Genomic DNA, 19,763 nt, shown 5'->3' with positions numbered 1-19,763 from the left:
CTTTCTCATGCAATATCTTGTTTTCGCACTCATCACCATGGTGAGTTCCTTAACTGCACTGTTTCTTCTTGCCTCGCTCCCTCCATGAGTGTCCCCATTGTCAGCAATATGACACCTCCATTGTGATCATCTATACCCAATGATTGCATTGGCACACCGTGATGCTGCTTTTTGCTTGAGATCTAAGTTTTTCATAGAATCCCTACAGTGTGGAAACAGGCCCTTTGGCCCAACAAGTCCACACCAACCCTCACAGCATCCCACCCAGACCCATCTTGCTATAACTCACCTAACCTACACATCCCTGAACACTACGGGCAATTTAGCATGGCCAATCCACCTAACCTGCACATCTTTGGACTGTGGGAGGAAACCAGAGCACCCGGAGGAAACCCACGCAGACACGGGGAGAATGTGCAAACTCCACACAGACAGTCGCCCGAGGGTGGAATTGAACCCGGGTCCCTGGTGCTGTGAGGCAGCAGTGCTAACCACTGAGCCACCTTGTTGGGGTTGTGTCTGAAATGGAACCTAGAAATCACAAAGGTTAAGAATCTGTGAGAGAACTGGGGTCCTTTGACACCAGCATAGAGTCATAGAGATGTCCAGCACAGAAACAGATCCTTTGGCCCAACCAGTCCATACCGACCAGATATTCTAAATAAATCTAGTCCCATTCGCCAGCATTTGGCCCATATCCCTCTAAACCCTTCCTATTGATATATCCATCCAGATCCCTTTTAAATGTAGGAGTAAGTTACTGCAGATGCTGGAATCTGTACTGAAAACAAAAAATGCTAGAAATCACAGCGGGTCAGGCAGTATCCATGGACAGAGATCAAATCAAATTAACATTTTGAGTCTAGATGACTGTTCATCAGAGCTGACGTGAAGTGTGGAGGGACAGCATTTATCCAGAAGTTTGGAGGGGAGAGTGCAGAGTGCTGGGGGAGAAATGCTGTTGATTGTGCAGACTAAGTGATTGGGATGTGAGAATGACAGAACAATGATGTGTGTAACTGCCAGACTGGAAAGAACAGATGGTGGAAAGAGAAGAGAGGACATGGTGACAGAGAATGTAACAAGTAAAGCTAAAAGAAAGGGAAGAAATGGGAGTGGGCTCACAATCTGATAATGTTGAATTCAATATTAAGTCCAATAGGTTGTAAAGTGCCTAGTCTGAAGGTGAGATGTTGTTCCTTCAGTTTGCACTGTGATTAACTGGAGCATAGCAGCATGCTGAGGACTGTGTTACAATGACCAGCTAAGGGGAGGTCAGGGTCCGGAGATGTTCTAGAAGGGTCACTCAGTCTGGGTAGAGTAGGCCACGTTGGGTTCATCGAATACGATAGACCAGATTGGAGGAGGTACAGGTGAAATGCTGCTTCAGCTGGAAAGTCTGTTTAAGCATGACCCTGACCTTCCCCTACCCTGGGGAAAAGACCTTGGCTATTCACTCTATCCATGCCCCTCATGATTTTATAAACTTCTACATGGTCACCCCTCAACAGCGACAGCAGCCCTCCAAGTAGAGAGCACATGCACCCAATGGAAGGGGTTCTAAACAGCAGCCATCCCCCATCCATAGACAGTCTCAGACAATCACTTCAATAAACCTGATGCCTGGTTGGATAGGTGACCTGGTTCCAACTTCTGTAAACTGATTCCAGTCTTAACCACACATGGCCAATGTACTGTACAAACACCTGATAAATTATACAGTGACTTCACAAACATGAACCTCAATATGTTGGCCTGGGAGTTACTCTTTATTCCAGCCAAATATGTTTGGAGTGATGCTTTTAATCCTTCTCACACTATGTCTGGTGACTGACTCCTATTTCTGAACAAATTCTGAATTTATTAGTCATCTTTTGCTTACTTCTTATTGCTGCTCCTCATCAAGCAGCTCAATAGGACCAATGCCTCCAGGCACATAGACCCCAAAAAGTGCCTAGTTGTCAGTATGGAAGTGGTGGATATGCTGAGCAATCATTTGTGTCAGTATTTGCAGAAGAGGAAGTGGTCAGCATGCCACGCACATAAGGAAACAAATTAATTAGGGCCAAGAGGTTGAAGATACAAGGGGTCTGAGTATTGCGGGCTATGGTACAATGAATGGCAGAATCAGACAGGAAGCCTGGTGAGGCTCATCTCGACGTTGGGATCACCTCACTCCATCTTTTTTGCCTTTCACAAGCAGTGTGGCAAGATTCTTGCGAGGCATTATCAAGATGTCAATTGACAGGGATTAATGCCTTGTTAAATGCTTTGTTAATACCGCAACTTGCCTCATCAATATTCAGGCTCCTATTTTACCAAAAGTAGAGGGAAAGCATGGTTAACATTTCGGGTCCAGTGCCCCTTCTTCAGAACTGCTGGTAGTCAGGAAAAGGTTGGTATTTATGTAGGAAATGGGGTGGGGAGAGAGGGTAAGGAGAAATGAGATAGAGCCCAAAAAGAGAGAAGAGCAATTGGATAGACAAAGGACTGGGTCGAGGTCAGCCTGGGAGAATGAATAGCTGTGTCATAGCAGACCACATGATGACAAGGCCTGGTGTGTGGGTTTGGGGTAAGGACATGGGAGAAGGTGCTTTGGCCTAAACTTGTTGCATTCAACATTTAAGTCCAGATGCTGTAGGGTCCCCCATCTTAGCATATATACTAACCTTCTTCCCGGCTAATATCAGTTCTGAAGAAGGGTCACTGGATCCGAAATGTTGGCTGTTCTTTCTGTCCAGAGATTACTGCCAGACCTGCTGCTTTCCAGCTTTGCAGTTCTTCAGGCTTTTGGTTCCCATTTTACCAAACTTGCCAATGAGCAGAAGTTGGGAAAACTAGACAAGGAAGCGGGTACCTGGTGGATTCAGCTCACTATTCGTTCTAATCGTCGTCTGTGTTGCATATAACCGTGTCCAGGACATGATTAATGAGTGCCACGTGCATGCATCTTTCCTCCACGGACATTGGCATCTAGCATCTGCTCCACCATGGCAACCATTCTGGGACGTCTACTGTTCACTGACAGTCTGCTCTGGAATTACAGACTGGCCTTGCAGGGGGCACCAGCAACCAGCGTTGAAAGGCTGGAGCAGGGACACAGGGCACGGGGATAGTATCCAGCTCAGAGATTAGAGCAGGCTGCATCTCAGTGATGCTTATGTGCTGTCTTAGCGCTCGCTCACTTAGCAGCTGCATGCTGACTGCATCCTTGCCTGTTATTGCAGTCGCGTGACCAGGCAGCAGGCCTTTGTGGCTTAGCAGGCCTCACTGTGGGACATCTAGCCTATGAGGTATTGATTTTGGTTAGACAGTGGTAATAGTCAGTGAGTTTCAACTGAGGAAATTGATTGGGTGAAGATCTTAACCCCACCCAGTTTGTTGGACTGCTTTTAACACCACCTTCCCACTGCATTATGAAAGTTCCCTTGTCAAGATACCTCACTAATTGTCTGTTGACCCAATTTATGCTATCACTTCAATGACCTCCCCAAATAATTTATTCCAGACAAGTACATTTAATGACAGTAAGTTTTACCTAAAGTAATCCTTTTAACAAGTTAAAACACAGTTACATTACAGTGCTGTGTCATGGCAAGGTGGCTCAGTCGTTAGCACTGCTGCCTCACAGTGCCTGGGACCTGGGTTTGATTCCAGCCTTGGGCGACTGTGTGGAGTTTGCACCTTCTCCCCGTGTCTGTGTGGGTTTCCTCTGGGTGCTCCGGTTTCCTCCCACAGTCCAAAGATGTGCAGGGTAGGTGGATTGGCCATGCTAAATTTCCCATAGTGCCCAGGGATGTTTGGGTTAGACACAGGAAATGTAGGGGTATGGTTCTGGGTGGGCTGCTTTTTGTAGGGGCAGTGTGGATTTGTTGGGCTGAATGGCCTGTTTCCACACTGTAGGGATTCTATGATTCCAACCAGACCCAGCATATAACAGCTGTTCAAATAGGGCATTGTGACACAGGGCTAGTGTCTCTAAACTCAAGTCCTACCTGCCCTGGGGGTGTGTCATTGTGTATCTGAGCAGGTTGATTGAAGTAGCTATGAGACCTGGTCACCCAGAATCAGCTGTGCATGCACCAATTCTGCTAAATTGAAAAATGGCAGATGGAGTTCAATCTAGATAAATGCAAGGTATTGTATTTTGGTACAACAAGCGGGGCAGAACTTGTACAATTAATGGGAAGGCCTTGGGTAGTGTAGTAGAACAGAGGGACATAGGGTTTCAGGTATAAAATTCTTTGCAGTTTGCATCACATATAGACAGGGTGGTTAAGAATGCGTTTAGCATGCTTACCTTCATTGCTCTGTCTTTCGAGTACAGGAGTTGGGACGTCATGTTGAGGTTGTATAGGACATTGGTGAAGCCTCTTCTGGAATACTGTGTCCAGTTCTGGTCACCCAGTTATTGGAATGATAGTTTTAAACTGGAGAGGGTTCAGGAGGGATTTACCAGGATGTTGCTGGGTATGGAAGGTTTGAGTTATAAAGAAAGGCTGGATAGGCTGGGACTTTCTTCACTGGAATGTAGGAGGTTGACAGGTAACCTTATAGATGTTCATAAAATCATTAGGGATATAGATAAGGTTATTAGTAGGTGTCTTTTCCCTAGGATAGGGGGATTTTGAAACTAGTGGACATTGTTTTAAGGTGAAAAGAGAGAGATTTAAAAAAGACATGAAAGGCAAATTTTTTACATCGCGAGTGGTTCATGTGTGGAATGAACTTCCTGAGGAAGTGGTGGATGCTGGTACAGTTACAACGTTTAAAAAAGACACTTAGATAGATACATGAATAGGAAAGGTTTGGAGGGATATGGGCCAGGAGCAGTATTTCTCCCAGCTCTACAATCCTTGGAAACGCCAGACCTGATCTCATCGTAACTTAATCCACTCTAACATCAGTACCAGGCTTTCAGCTTCTTCAAGAAATTTCAAAAATACTGCCTTAATTTAGCTTTTTGTCTCTGGTTCTAACATTCTTTTATATTGCTCAATGCCAGTTTTTTTTTTCTGATTACAATTCTTTGAAGCTCCATGGGATGTTTCACTTTGTTAAGGCTGCTATCTAAATGCAAGTTGTTGCCTTCTTAGTTAGACTGTGCTGCACAGGTGTGTTGCAGATGCAGTTTGTTATAAAATATGAGAAATAATAATGTATCTTAAATGGTAAGTTAGCAGGTGGATTAGAGAAGAAAGGAACTGTAGAACTTAGAACTGTACAGAATAGAAACCAAAAGAACTTGGGATGCTGTAAATCAGGAACAAAAACAGAAGTTGCTGGAAAAGCTCAGCAGGTCCGGCAGCATCTGTGAAGAAAAAATCAGAGTTAACGTTTTGGGTCCGGTGACCCTTCTGAAGAGGTGCTAAGCTTTTCCAGCAACTTGTGTTTTTGTTCATAGAACTGTACAGCACAGGAACAGGCCCTTTGGCCCACAAATCAAAATCTGCTGATCCACAGAACTTTAGAATTGTCAAAAAAAACACAAACACAGAAAACAAAAGCCAGACTTCAATTCAAAACTTCTGCGAAACCTTCGTTCAGCTGCATTTGGAGTGCTGCATGTCCGTTAGTGTGCAGCACAGATTCACAGTGGATACATGCGATGTGGGCGTCACTGACTGGGCCAGCATTTCTTGCCCATCCCTAATTGCCCTTGAGAAGTGGTGCTGAACTGTCTTCTTGAACCGCTGCAGTCCTTTTGGTGTAGGTAGATCATACTGCTGTAAGGGAGGGAGTTCCAGGATTTTGACCCAGTGACAGTGAAGGAAAAGCAATATATTTCTAAGTCAGGATAGTGAGTGGCTTGGAGGAGAACTTGAGGACAGTGGTTTTCCCATCTATATGCTGCCTTTTAACTTCGAGTTGATCATGACTATGGGTTTGGAAGCTGTTATCTAAGGAGCCTTGGTGAGTTTTTCCAGTGCATCTTATAGACAGGACTCACTGCTGCTACTGAGCGTCGGTGGTGGAGGGAGTGGATGCTTGTGGATGTAGTGCTAATCAAGAGGGCAGCTTTGTCCTGGATGGTGTCAATCTTCTTGAGTGTTGTTGGGGCTGCAGTCATCCAGGCAAGTGGGGAGTATTCCATCACACTCCTGACTTGTGCCTTGTAGATGATGGACAGGCTTTGAGGGGTCAGCAAGTGAGTTACTTGCCACAGTATTCCCAGCCTCTGACCTGCTCTTGTAGCCACTGTGTTTATGCGGTGAGTCCAGTTGAGTGTCTGGTCAATGATAATCCCCAGGATGTTGATAGGGGCGAATTCAATGATGGTTATAATGTCAAAGGACAATGGTTTGATTCTCTCTTGTTGGAGATGGTCATTGCCTGGCCCTTATATCACGCGAATGTCACTTGCCACTTGTCAGTCCAAGCCTGGATAATATCCAGGTCTTGTTGCATTTGGATATGAACTGCTTCAATATCTGAGGAGTCACAAATGGTGCTGAGCAATGTGCAATCATCAACAAATGTCCCCATTTCTGACTTTACGGTGGAGGCAAGGTCATTGATGAAGCAGCTGAAGATGGTTGGGCCTAGGACACTACCCTGAGGAACTCCTGCAGAGATGTTCTGGTGAGATGGCTGATCTCTAACAGCCACAGCCATCTTCCCTGTGCCAGGTATGACTCCAACCTCTGGAGAGGTTTCCCACAGTGACTTAGAGCTGACTGTGTGACATCCCTCCGTTGGGTATATTAGTGATCACATGAAGCGCAAACAATGTCAAAGACAAGACAAGGGAGAGAAAGTCACACAAAAGGATGTTCAAAATTAACGGCAGATTTATATAATAATACTTTATTTTACCTTGTAAAAAACGCAGAGGCAACGAGATGTTGAACAGATGATGATTACAAATGCTGTCATTACAGAGTTAATGGAGAACATGCTCTCCCTCAACAAGACCGGAATAAACCAGCCAGAGACAGGGGCACTGATTCAGGTAAGATTGTCTATAGCAGAATAACATTACACCTAACTGAACCCATAGTACAGGGTGGAATTGGAGCACCGCTTACTGTTAAACCCAATCAAACTGCCCCATCGAACACTACCAAACACAACTCAAGGAATCTTTGCCAGAACGGGGTAGAGAGGCCTTCGCTCTGAATCAAACTTATATTGGATCTGACCTGCTATCCTGTGATGGTTTATACATACAGGGTAAAGTAAGGAGATGCAGTGGGTGAGATAAGTGGGTAAGGGGCATGAGGTGGGTGAGGTAAATGGGTAAGGGGCATGAGGTGGGTGAGGTAAATGGGTAAGGGAGTCAGATGGGTGAAGTAATCGGGTGAGGGTGTAGCTTGATGACATAAATGGGTAAGGGTGTAGAGTGGGTCAGCTGTTAGGGTGGCATTTGGGTGAAGTGGGTAAGTGAGGGAGTCCTCAGGTCTGGTAGAGAGGTGTGGTTGAGAAGTGTTGGATAGTAAGGTCTGGTCTGGTCATGTTGAAGAGTAAGGGGAGTCAGTCAGGACAGTAATTAGAGTCTTATAGGGCTAGTTAGGGAGAGTGAGTGGTGGGTGGTGCTGAGGGGGAAGTTGGAATAATCAGTTGTATCATTACATAGGAATTAGACCTAGCTTTATTTAATCTGCCTAATACCCCATGGGAAATTATCCAGGTAAGGAAGTCTGTACACTCTGAGGTTACTGGATCTAATTGGGAGTTAGAGATTTTCGCTGGGAGCAGCTGGATCAGCAATCAGTAATGAGCCTGGGTAATTCCTGCTGAGCTGTTTTGTTGGGACTTCTGCAGGTCCCACCATGTAGGAATTGGGATTGGAAACGCTGCACTTAGCTACATAACAGAAAATAAATAACTTCCCTCTGACATCTAGTGAGGGTCACAAGATTGGGTCTTTGTATGTCTGAACAGGTCAAAGATCTTTGGTTGCATGGAGCAGGCCATCCCATTGAGGTAGTGAGATCCAGAGTGAAGGTTCTTTCTTCCCCTTTCTCCCAATGTTCTACCTGTTCACTAAAACATTGTGACTCAAAGCATGATGCCACTTTACAGGCAAGTCGTCACCAATTTGAACAAGTTCCTTTCAGTTAATATTCTGACCAGAGTATGTACTCAGTAAATCATGAGGATCTGTGCATTGTGCTCCAAGGATTTGAATGTTCTAGAAACTTCATCAAAATCATAATCACAATCCCCACATGAGGCCACGGGAAAATTGTACTATCTCCTATAGAAAGATGGAAACTAGGAGCAGGATTAGGCCATTTGGCTCTTTGAGCCTGCTGTACTATTCATCATGATCATGGCTGATCATCCAACTCAATCCCCTGTTCCCAATCATTATCTTGTGATGTTGCAGTGTTTTGGAAGTCCTAAAACATTGGCTCTTTTGAGAGGTTATGATCATTGAGTGTGTTTGTGTGCGTGTGCATGTGAGCGTGTGTGTGTGTGTGCGTGTTTGTGTGCGTGTGTGTGTGTGCGTGTGCGTGTGTGTTTGTGTGCATGTGCGTGTGTGTTTGTGTGCAAGTGCGTGTGTGCGTGTGTGTTTGTGTGCAAGTGCATGTGTGTTTGTGTGCAAGTGCGTGTGTGTTTGTGTGCAAGTGCATGTGTGTTTGTGTGCATGTGCGTGTGTGTGCATGTGCATGTGCGTGTGTGTGTGTGCGTGTGCGTGTGTGTTTGTGTGCATGTGTGTGTGTATGCGTGCGCATGTGTGAGTGAGTGTCTGTGCGTGTGTGTGTGTGCATATGTGTGTTTTGCTAGGGCTCCTTGATGTCACACTCAGTCAAATGTGGCCTTGATGTCAAGGGCAATCACTCTCACTCACCTCTGCAGTTTAGCTGCTTTGTCCATGTTTGAACCAAGGCTGTAATAAGGTCAGGAGCTGAGTGTTTTTGGCGGAACCCAAACAAGCAGATTATCGCTAAGTAAATGCTGATTGATAGCACTGTCGACAAAGCTTTACATCGTTTGCATTTCGGAATGTGAAAAGGTGCACACATCAGGCTTTCCCAAGCTTACATAAACATCCGGCCCATTCAGTTGCCTTACAGCTGTGGCCTTGGCCATAGATATTTATTCAGAAGTGTTCCATACTTGGACATCTCCTTCTGAGTCGTCAGGCATTTCTTAAGGTATTCCAGCTTTGCCAACATCAAGCCTCATGGGCAAGATCTTCAGTTCTGTGTCAAATGAATGAAGACACACGCCCAGAAATTTGAGACCATAATCTAGGCAGACAGTCCTGTGCAGTACTGTACTGAAGAAGCGCTGCACTGGCAGAGGTGAGACAATAAAATGAGAATCTGCTCTCCCCTTCAGGCAGACACAAAAGGGTCTATGCTGCTATTTGGAAGGGAATCAGGCAAAATTTCTCCTGTGTTCTGGATTACATTTATCCCTTAATTAACATCACCAAAATAATTGATCCAATCTCATTGCTGTGTGCTGTGCACAGATTGTTTGCTCCATCTCCGACATTACAACACTTTGAAAGTGTTTCATTTGCTGTGAAGTACTTTAGAAAATCCTGAAGTTATAAAGGTGCTATCAGAGTCAAAGCTTTGTTTTGAAAGTTAGAATGTGCTCTGTTTGCAGCGAGGAATGCTCCTGAATTGGCATTTCGACTGATACAGTGATGGGAACGGAAAGGACGGAAGTTCTGTAGCAGCTTTTATATTGAGCATTTCCCTGTTATGGGTTCAGCCTAAAACCACTTCTCTGTATCGCTGTAAACTGAGCATCAGCAATCACATGCTAAAAGTGATTCAGTGCTGGCAGTCTCACTGTGAGTCATCAGGCAGTCAAGTTAAGGCTGGCCTGGAGCAGAAGCACGAAATCTAGACTGACACTTCAAGATGGTACTGAGGGAGAGTTGCTGTGTCATTGGTGTGATTGTTTAGCTGAGACACTAAACTAATGACCTCTCCAGTCCCAGAAGAAGAGTGGTGTCATGTAGTGTTTTACTAATATTTAGTAGCGGCGAGAGATGGCACCTGAGGATTGGCGACTCTATTGTTGGTTGGGTCCGGTGCTGATGGGAGCAGCAAAGTGGTGGCAGAAGAGCATCACAGCAACATCGAGGTGGGCCCAGCAGCAAGAAATGTAACTCTGACATTGGTGGGTCCTGCACAGGGAGGGGCAGAGGAGAATCAACCCTACGTGAGAGATGGCGACTTCAGCGTTTGCTGGTTCCAGGGTAGATGGTGGTGGGACCATGGCGGAGGATGCATGGCAGTGAAGGCAACCTGACTGATGGACTGTTTTAAGCTGTATCTTTTTCTTTTTTTCTTATTCTTAAAACTATACAAAATGGCACCGGATCACAGCAACACTGGAAAAGCTAATCACTGTATTTTACTGTATTTCTCACTGTAAAATACACATGACAATGAAATCATTCACTCATTCATTCATTAATGACACTGGGTGAATAGCCCAAAGGCCCGGGTTAATTCTCTGGTGGGAGGGGGTTCGCTGGTTCATCTCGCTCTGCGACCGCTGGTGGAATTGAAATTGATAACCCAATTCTGGAATTGAGCTTGTCTTCAGTAGTGATATGTGGTTCTCTTGTTCTTTAGGGAGGATAGACTGGCACCCTCACCTGGTCTGGTCTGTACGTGACTCCAGGCCCACTGCAATATGGTTGCCAGTTAACTGCCCTCTGAGATGGCCAAGCATGCCACACATTTGGAGATGGGCAAGAAGTGCTCACATACCATGAAAGAATAAAGAAATAAAATGTGACAGCTCCTGACCAAGAGGTTCTGTAGCTATATTAAGAGTAAAAGGGTGGCTAAGGAGAGAATAGGTCCCCTCAAAGATCAGCACGGCCATCTATGTGTGGAGCCACAGGAGATGGGGGAGATTTTTAATGAATATTTTGGATGAATTAGAATCATGCTAAGGAAATAAGGGAAACAAGTAGGGACGTTTTGAACTGGATACATATTACCAGAGAGGAGGTGGTTGCAGCCTTAAAGCAAGTGGATAAATCCCCTGAGCCTGATCAAGTCCATCTTAGACATTGTGGGAGGCTGAGGAAGAAATTGCAGAAGCCCTTGCAGAGATTTTTGCTTCATTTTTAGCCACTGGTGAAGTTCCGGAAGACTGGAGGGTTGCTAATGTTGTTCTATTGTTTAAGAAAGGTAGCAAAGACAAGCCAGGGAACTATAGGCCAGTGAGCCTGACATCAGTGGTAGGCATGTTATTGGAGAGGATACTGTGGGACAGAATCAACTAACATTTGGATAATCAAGGTCTGATTAGGGATAGTCAGCATGGATTTGTGCACAGGAAGTCATGTCTGACAAATCTTTTAGAGTTTTTCGAAGAGGTAACCAAGAGGATAGACAAGAGTAGGATAGTGAATGTTGTCTATATGGACTTTAGTAAGGCCTTTGACAAGGTCCCGCAGACCAGGCTTGCCATGAAGGTTAGGTCGCATGGGATCCAGGGAGAGCTAGCTAATTGGATTCACAATTGGCTCAAAGGTAGAAAGCAGAGGGAGATGTTTGAAGGCTGTTTCTCGGACTGGAGGCCTGTGACTAGTGGTGTGCCACAAGGGTCAGTGCTGGGACCTTTGTCCTCAGTATCCAAGGGCCCAAGCAACACTTCACCTGCATTTCCTAAAATCTAATCTACTGCATTCGCTGCTCACAATGTGGTCTCCCTCTACACTGGGGAAATGAAGCATAGGCTGAGTGACTGCTTCGCAGAATGTTCTGCTCGCAAAAAAGACCCTGAGCTACCAGTTGCCTGCCAGTTTAACACAACACCCTGTTCCCTGACCAATATCTCTGTCTCTGGCTTGCTGCAGTGCTCCAGCAAAGCTCAGCACAAGCTGGAAGAACAACACGTCATTTTCCACTTGGGGACCCTTCTAGCCCAGAAGCAGGGACACTATCACTGCACCACAAGAACCCTTTAAACATGGCCTGCAGATATTTTCTAACTAACCTGTTCAGAGGTATGTCTGAAACATCGAGTTAAGTGGATGGCAGATTTTAATGGATCATCTGACTCTGAAATCAGGTGACCACTTAGACATGGAGAAAGGGACTGTGCTCCCAGTTTCCACCTGACGCTGGATAATATTAAACTGGGGTGAATTAAAACCCATTCTCTGACCCCAGAAGACTCTGAGTTAATGACACTTTGTTTCTGTTCCCTCCCCTCAGATTCGATGACCTTCGACATGCTCGCTGCATCCACAGAGAAGCTGACGCACCTGACAATGGACAGGCCCAAAGCCAAGGGGCGTAGACCACCCTCTCAGTTAGTGGCTTCACCTATCGTGAGTCTTTCATTTGCCTCTTGCACCTGAACAGCTCTCGTCACTTGCATGAGGGAAAAATCCCAAATCTCAAAGCAAATTTTAGGAGGGAAAGCAATAAAGACACAGTGGATCCCAAAGGGAAAGGTGCCTTAAAATAATAGGACTTTACCAGATACATGAAAATCCTTCTGTCTTCTTCCAGTCTCAGGGTAGATCTCCTGTAACATTGTTCTGTATAAAGAGCTCACACTGTCACGAGATACAATGGAACTTATGGCCAGGGTTCTGCCCAGCCTCTGTTTACGCAGAGAATTTCCATTCTCACTAACTGCAAGGACACGGGTACACAACAATAAAGAAGTCTTGCTATAAGTGTAAAGGACTTTGCTGAGACCACACTCGCAATACTATGTGCAGTTTTGGTCTCAACATCTAAGGAAGGATGCATTTACCTTGGAGGTAATAGGAGATAAGGTAAGGGCATGTTCAGTTAAGACAGAGATGAGGAGAAATTTCTTCACTTAAAGGATCGTGAATCTTTGGAACTCTCTACCATAGAGGGTTACGGATGCTCCATTGTTGAATATATTTCAGGCTAGGATGGACTTGGTCTCTTGGGGAATCCAGGAACATGGGGCAGTGAAGTTGAATTGATGAGAAAGATTATTCATGATATTATTGAAAAGAGAGACATATTGCTGAAATTGTTTATCTCGCAGTCACCAGGGCAAATGCCAAACTTCACACAGTCAGTGCAACCTAAATGATAGGAGGAAATGTTGCTGATTGGTTAGTAAGTCAACTCTGACTAATGTAGATGATGCTGTGAAGAAAACATTAGGGAACTGTAGTCTCCTGCGCTACTGGATATTTCATATAAAAGGCTCAAGACACACACATATTCCTTTAGTTTGTAGACAGTGGGTCATTGTGTATGAATGTATACCACTTCTAACAAACCATGTTATGAGCCAAATTGATTATCTGATTGAAGCTTACATTTTCACCAGGCCGTGGAGGGTCTAGAACCAGGAAACAGTCTTGAAATAAGGTAGGCCATTTAGGATAGAAATGAGGAGGAATTTCTTCACTCAGACGGTGGCGAATCTTTGGATTTCTATACTCCTGTACCACATTCTGAGTTTTAATTCTTCACTGCCTAATTTGATTATCGATGTATCAGATGTGGGCATGTTACAAATTTGATTCTTAGGCAGTTGGTAGGTCGTAATCTGAGGTACATTCTGCACATCACATTCAACAAACTTTATATTAACCTGATTCAAATCATTAAGGATTGAAACTTGGGGCAAGAGATTGCACAATAAATGACAGGAACCCAGAAAGTATTTGAGATCAAAGGGATGTCAATGTGCACTTCCACAAGAAACTATGGAGCATTGTGAACACAGGCCAGTCCATCACGCAAACCAGCCTCCCATCCATTGGCTACATTTATATTTCCCACCACCTCAGGAAAGCACCAACATAATCAAAGACCCCTCCCACCCCAGTTATACTCTCTTCTGCTCTTGGGCAGAAGATACAAAAGTTTGTATACACATAAAAACAGTTTCAAGAATAGCTTCTTCCCCACTGTTGTCAGACTTTTGAACAGATGTCTCAAATGTTAATGTTGGTCTCTCTCTCTCTCTGCACCTTCTCTGCGGCTGTAACACTGTGTTCTGCACTCTGTTCTGTTACCCTGATGCACTTTGTATGGTACAATCTGTTTGCATGGCACGCAAAACAACACTTTTCGCTGAATCTTGGTACACATGACAACAATCAATCAATTGATCGAATTAATCAATCAGTCAGATCCCTGAAGGCAACAGGGCAGGTAGATAAGATGGTTAAGAAGACATGTGGGATACTTGTACCTTATTAGCCAAGACTTAGAACACAGAGCAAAGAGGTTATGCTGGATCTGTGTGAAATATTGGTTCGGCCAGAACTGGACAGCTGCATTTAGTTCTGATCACCACAATATAGGAAGGATGTAATTACCTTGGAAAGGATGTAATGGTTTACCAGGATGATGCCTGGACCGGAGGTTCTAAGCTATGAGGAAAGATTGGATAGACTGGGATTATTTTCCTTGGAGCAGCAAAGATCGAGAGGGAACCTGATGGAGGTGTGTAGGATTATGAGGGAGATGGATGGGGGATAGGAAGGCACTGCGTGTAAGCAAGGTCCCACCTGTCTGGTCCTGCTCTGAGAAAGCCTCTCGAAGCATGACTTTTGATTGATTTCTCTTTGTTTCTTCAACCGCCTGTAGCGGGATGTCAAAAGGCCAGCGCAGCTCGCAACAGCAGCTAAGGTCACTACTGGGATCACCCAGCAGTCAGAGCAGCCCCCACCGAAAACACACTGGGCAACACCTGGCAAACCAGCAATAGGCTCGACAAATTCAGCAAGCAAACCTCAGAGAGAGGTGGAGAGTGAGGACAAGGCAACTACACTCATAGCATTGAGAGCAGAGGTCCGAAGTCTCCAGCTGAGCTTCGATCTACTGAAGAACCAACATTTGTAAGTAACGTTCTATTCAGAAATGTTCTCAGACTTCATTACATCTAACAGGGGGCAGCTCAGCACCATCAAACTGCAGAGAGAGATCACCACCAAACTGGGGTCAGGGGAGAGAGGGAACACCATCAAACCAGGGACAGGAGAGAGCATCATTAATTTGGAATGTGGAGGATAAGAAATGGAGATAGTGGGAACTGCCGATGCTGGAGAATCTGAGAAAACAAGGTGTAGAGCTGGAGGAACACAGAGGAGCAGGAAAGCTGACGTTTCGCATCTAGACCTTCTGAAGAAGGATCTAGACCTGAAACGTCAGCTTTCCTGCTCCTCTGATGCTGCTTGGCCTGCTGTGTTCATCCAGCTCTACACCTTGTTATCTCATGGTAAGAAATGGAGACATGGAGCTGATGGAAATGGAAATGGGGAATTGCTGACAGAGTGGAGAACAGAGTGTGACCCTAGTGTCTCAACAAGTATAAAACCGATCGATATGATACTGCTTGGTGTCGTACTGCCCAGTGTGATACTGCCCAGTCTGGTATTGTGTAGCGTGGTCTTGCTCAGTGTAGTGCTGCCCAGTCTGGCACTGCCTGGTCTGGCACTGCCTGGTCTGGCATTGCCCAGTGATGTACTGACTGGTGTGGTAGTAAATCTGTGCTGAGTGCTCTCACTTCATTGAAGTAGCTGTCATTTCTCAGAGCGCTGGTGTTTGATTGCTGTGCAGTGATCACGGGTGGTTAGTTCAGACATTGAGCTGGTGAAGGGTGGGCTCAGCCAGGGATATCACCCATAACCGTCTGGCCACTGTTTGTGAGGATAGCCTCGGGCAGCTGCCAATCCACACTGGTGTAGTGACCAGCACCATCACAGGGACAGCAATTGGACAGAGAGAATTAAGGAAGCATTTGTGTTTTGTCAGTTGCACATTTACTTCTGTTTGTTTTTATCTGTCAGAGTTGGAATGTGCTTAATGAGACTTTTGGGTTTTTCTTTTTATGATCACAGGAGAGATATAGCAGCTTTAAAAGAAGAGATAGCAGAAGAGCGGAACAAACGAAACACACTGCAGGTAAACATCCTGCTAGAAGGCGTGTCTCTGAATTATGATAAGATATGGTTAAATTAATAGAGAGAAATGATTCTAATGGGAGAGTCCAGGACAGGTGAGCACTGAATTCAATTCGGGGTCAATGACAAGCAGGACTTCCTGACACAAAAGGCAGTGAAAATCTGGAACTCTCTGTCAAACAGCTGATGAAGCTGGGGATCAGTCCAAAGTGATAAGGGAATTGAAGTGTGGAACAAGAAGGAGTAGCAGGGAGGAGGCCATTCAGCCCTCAAGCCTGCCCCATTAGTCAAGAAGATCATGGCTGATCCAATTGTGGCCTTAACCACACTTCCTTGCCTGGCCCTAACAACTTGTGATTTGTTTGGAGTTCATTAACTTGAATTTTATTCGATGAGCGAGCCTTCATTGCCTTCTTGGCTTGAGATTTTCAAAGATTAGGAACTGTCTGAAAGAAGAAATTGTTCCTCATATCCACCTGAAATGAGAGAGCTTTTACTTTGAAACTCTGTTGCCTAGAATCCCCAGTAATAGGAAGGACCATCCTCTCTGTGCCCACTCTGTTGAGCCGCCTCAGAGTCTTCTTTATGTTTCTATAAGGTCTCCTCTCATTCTTCGAAACTCCAATGAGTATCAGGCACAAGCTGCACAAACCTTTCTTCTCCAGACCACACGTTCATCGCAGGAATTAACCAAGTGAACTTTCTCTGAACTGCTCCCAGTGCAAACATATCCCTTCTTGAGATATCAGGCCAAAACTATATACAGTGGTCTCACCTACATTCAGTAAAGATGTAGCAAAATTTCACTACTTTTATACTTCACCCCTTCGCAATAAAGGCCACCATCCATTTGCCTTCCTAATTTCTTGCTGTACCTGCAAACTAACTTGTGATCCACATACACTCAGACAGGCCCTTCTGTACCACAGCATTCTGCAGTCCCTCACCATTTAAATAATAGTCTGCTGAGTGGTGTCCCTGTTCCTATTTTCATACAAGTAGTCAGAATCAGTTCACAAAATAATTTGTCAGAATTTATTTTTCTGTGGACTGAATGTGACTCTCCTTCCTTTGGAAGCTTGACTTCATTGGTTGTTCCCTGCTTGGTATGGTAAACCCTTACCCACCCTATCCTGGCTGTCCCACTCTCTCACTAATGCTACAAGGTCCATGACAGACTTGGTGACATTGCTTGTCTGTGCTGTCACCTGCTGGTGAGTTTGAGCAGTGCACATTTCAGGGGCACCTTTGGTTGAAGCGGAGTTGTCTGGGTGACCCAAGTAGAATTCCTTGGGAAGTCCACTATCTGCGTTCCAGCTTGCAAACACAGTCTGAAAGGTGAGCCCAGGAACATCTCTCTCCCTGGCAGCTCACTGGAGAACCTTTTGAGAGTTTCAGGCTGCAAGAAAATATACAGTTCAAAATGGTCAGAAATCCTGTACCACTGGAGTTTTGTTAGCAAGTATAAAAGATTAGTTCAGCATGTTATCCTGGTACTAGTCATTTCCAAGTTTTCTTGGTTTTCCCTCTTAACCTGCATTGCTGTTTGAGCCATAGTTTCATCTAAACAGAGACAGAAGTCCATTTAACACCCCCACTCCCTAAGATAGTGTCAGCAAGCCCTCCTTCAGCAAGTGTTAAACTCAGACGCATTCAACCTGAGGGTACAGCAATGCAGTGGTTATGTTTGTAGATTAGTAATCCATCGAAAGCAAGTTCAAATCTCATGGTAACTTGAGAATGTGAATTGTAAAGATATTTGGCAAATTAGAATGCTGGTGTCAGTAAAACGAACATGTCAGGTTGTTCATTAATGTCCAGTGGGGAAGTTGTCCTTCTTTGACCTGTATTTGACTTTAGTCCGACATTAACAGTGTTACTTCTTCTGCCACATCCCTACCAAACTGTCATATCAAACTGGGCAACCGGTGACAGACAATAAATGCCATCAATGCCCACATCCTAAAAGTATCTCATTTCCTTCTGACCTGCCACCGTTGGCTGAGCCAAATCTGAACGTTTCTAGTGTTGAGGTGTCACCTTTTGAAGGGATTGTGAATTCATTTCAAACTGATGAACGCTCTGTTGGTTATACTCGCAGTGCCATTGTAGAGCCTGCAAGTGGCACTGCTGAGCAGTGCCTGCTACAGACTGGACAAACCCAGCAACAATGTCTGTATGTCTCTCTGGGGGCGCTAGTGAGATGACTATCAAAGGGGGACATTCATTACCGCTAATGGAGAGAGGGGCTGATGGAGAAGGTCTAGAACCTGTAGATACTCTGATACCAAGAATTATTGCAATCCAACAACAGTAAATGAAAAGTATGTTTTTGATCTGATTTGGTGCATTAAAATATTTTGTTTTGTTTCAGGCGGAGGTTGAAAAACTGAGAGGATTCACAACAACTCTACAAAAGCACTGAGTTCAAACCTTGTCCCCACCCCTGATTCCTGGCCCCAGCCTGTTACCCACCCTCTGTGAAGATAAAATTCAAGTGGACAACGTCCTGGTCTCAGAGAGTTTGGAGTTTGACAAATGTAAAGCCTATTCGGGCAATGTAGGATTGCTAAGGAGTTTGCTCCGTGTATGTCATACCTCGTGGTGGTGGAGGCCTACGCATTCTTAGTGTCAAAAAACATCAAGACACAGAGCCAGACAGGAAACCACCAGTTTGGAAAAATGAACTTGAATAGGCTTCTATTTGTTTAGCACTTTGCATGTCCTCAAGACATTATCGAGCACTTTCCAACTTACGTCTGAGGTAAATGCAAGAGGTAACTGGGTGAAAAATCTTGCATGGGCTTCCCTCACCCCCGCTTTGTTAGAGTGGCAGATTCCACCTTGTCAACCAAACAAACGTGTGTAGGCCAACTCTCTTTCTATCTCTCAACAATCTTCAAACTCCAGTCAGATGTTTGGATTGACCAGTGTACAGCACAGTGTGAGTTTACACTTGGGCACCACAGCCTGGTGGCACAGTGTGGTACCTACAGGATGGTCAAAAGCCAGGAGTTGATGTCTACCAAGCTTTCTGACTGTCAGCTCCCATCAGATTGGGATGCAATATGAAATAGATCCATCTTACCTCCTGAGCACAATCCTTTTAAGGAGAGGGCTGTCCTGTGTCAAATTTCGAGCGGCTAGCTGACAATATGGCGTCTTTTCAACATTCAACAATTTTCATCCATTCTGTAACCAAAATATTTGTAATTCAAAAGGAACGAGCTACTTTGTGTGGGCTGCTAATTCAAATCCGGTTTTCTTCTGTGTGCATTGCCAGTGCCAATTAATGCCTTTTAGAAACCTCGTTACATTAAACAGAATGTGAGACTCAGAGGAAGGTGGAGAGTCAGAGGCACACAGATACAGTGAGATAGAGGGAATCAGTAAGAAACACACAGTCTCAGAAACACAGCAAAAGAATAAAAGCTACAGGAACACAAGGGGTAGGTTCCACTGATAGGGGAGAGGTGCCATGTTCAGCACCAGGAAAGTCCCATTCAATCCCAGCCCAGTTGTGGGAGCTGACCCTACACTTTGGCAGCCACCCGGCCATTGCAATTGGTTTAACAAGCATCAGGACTTGAGACTCCTGCTTCTAATTCTTGTTCAAATATTCCAGCAGCTGCTGAGTGATGCACGTCACAGTCAAATAGTTTCTTCTGAGGGCGTGACGAATGCATCCTCTTGATGCCAGTGAGCTCTTTCTTAAATATGCAGAATGGGATCCAATTATATCAACTTTAAGCGTGGCCTGAGTAGGCAAGAGCGTATGATGATTACCCCCAGGGAAGGGGAACAAGAGAAAGGACCAAAAATGGTGGACCTGATTTATTAATTTACCTAAGATAACAAGGTGTGGAGCTGGATGAACACAGCAGGCCAAGCAGCACCAGAGGAGCAGGAAAGCTGATGT

General features: G+C 44.9%; 1 protein-coding gene across 1 annotated transcript in view; it reads left to right on the top strand.

Annotated features, from left to right (window-relative positions):
• The window catches only part of LOC109931915 (CD2-associated protein-like), a 99,779-nt gene extending 80,089 nt beyond the window's left edge, over positions 1-19,690 (top strand). The window contains 5 exon segments of the mRNA XM_048612959.1: positions 6,882-6,952; positions 12,150-12,265; positions 14,529-14,779; positions 15,782-15,845; positions 18,219-19,690. Coding sequence (XP_048468916.1) covers positions 6,882-6,952; positions 12,150-12,265; positions 14,529-14,779; positions 15,782-15,845; positions 18,219-18,269 — 553 coding nt within the window. The 3' untranslated portion in view covers positions 18,270-19,690.
• Positions 19,691-19,763: the final 73 nt, after the last annotated feature.

The sequence above is a fragment of the Rhincodon typus genome, chromosome 27 (genome assembly GCF_021869965.1).
Source record: "Rhincodon typus isolate 14 chromosome 27, sRhiTyp1.1, whole genome shotgun sequence".
Lineage (NCBI taxonomy): Eukaryota > Metazoa > Chordata > Chondrichthyes > Orectolobiformes > Rhincodontidae > Rhincodon > Rhincodon typus.
Note: the sequence above shows the minus strand (reverse complement) of the source record. Positions and strands in the feature narration are given on the sequence as shown.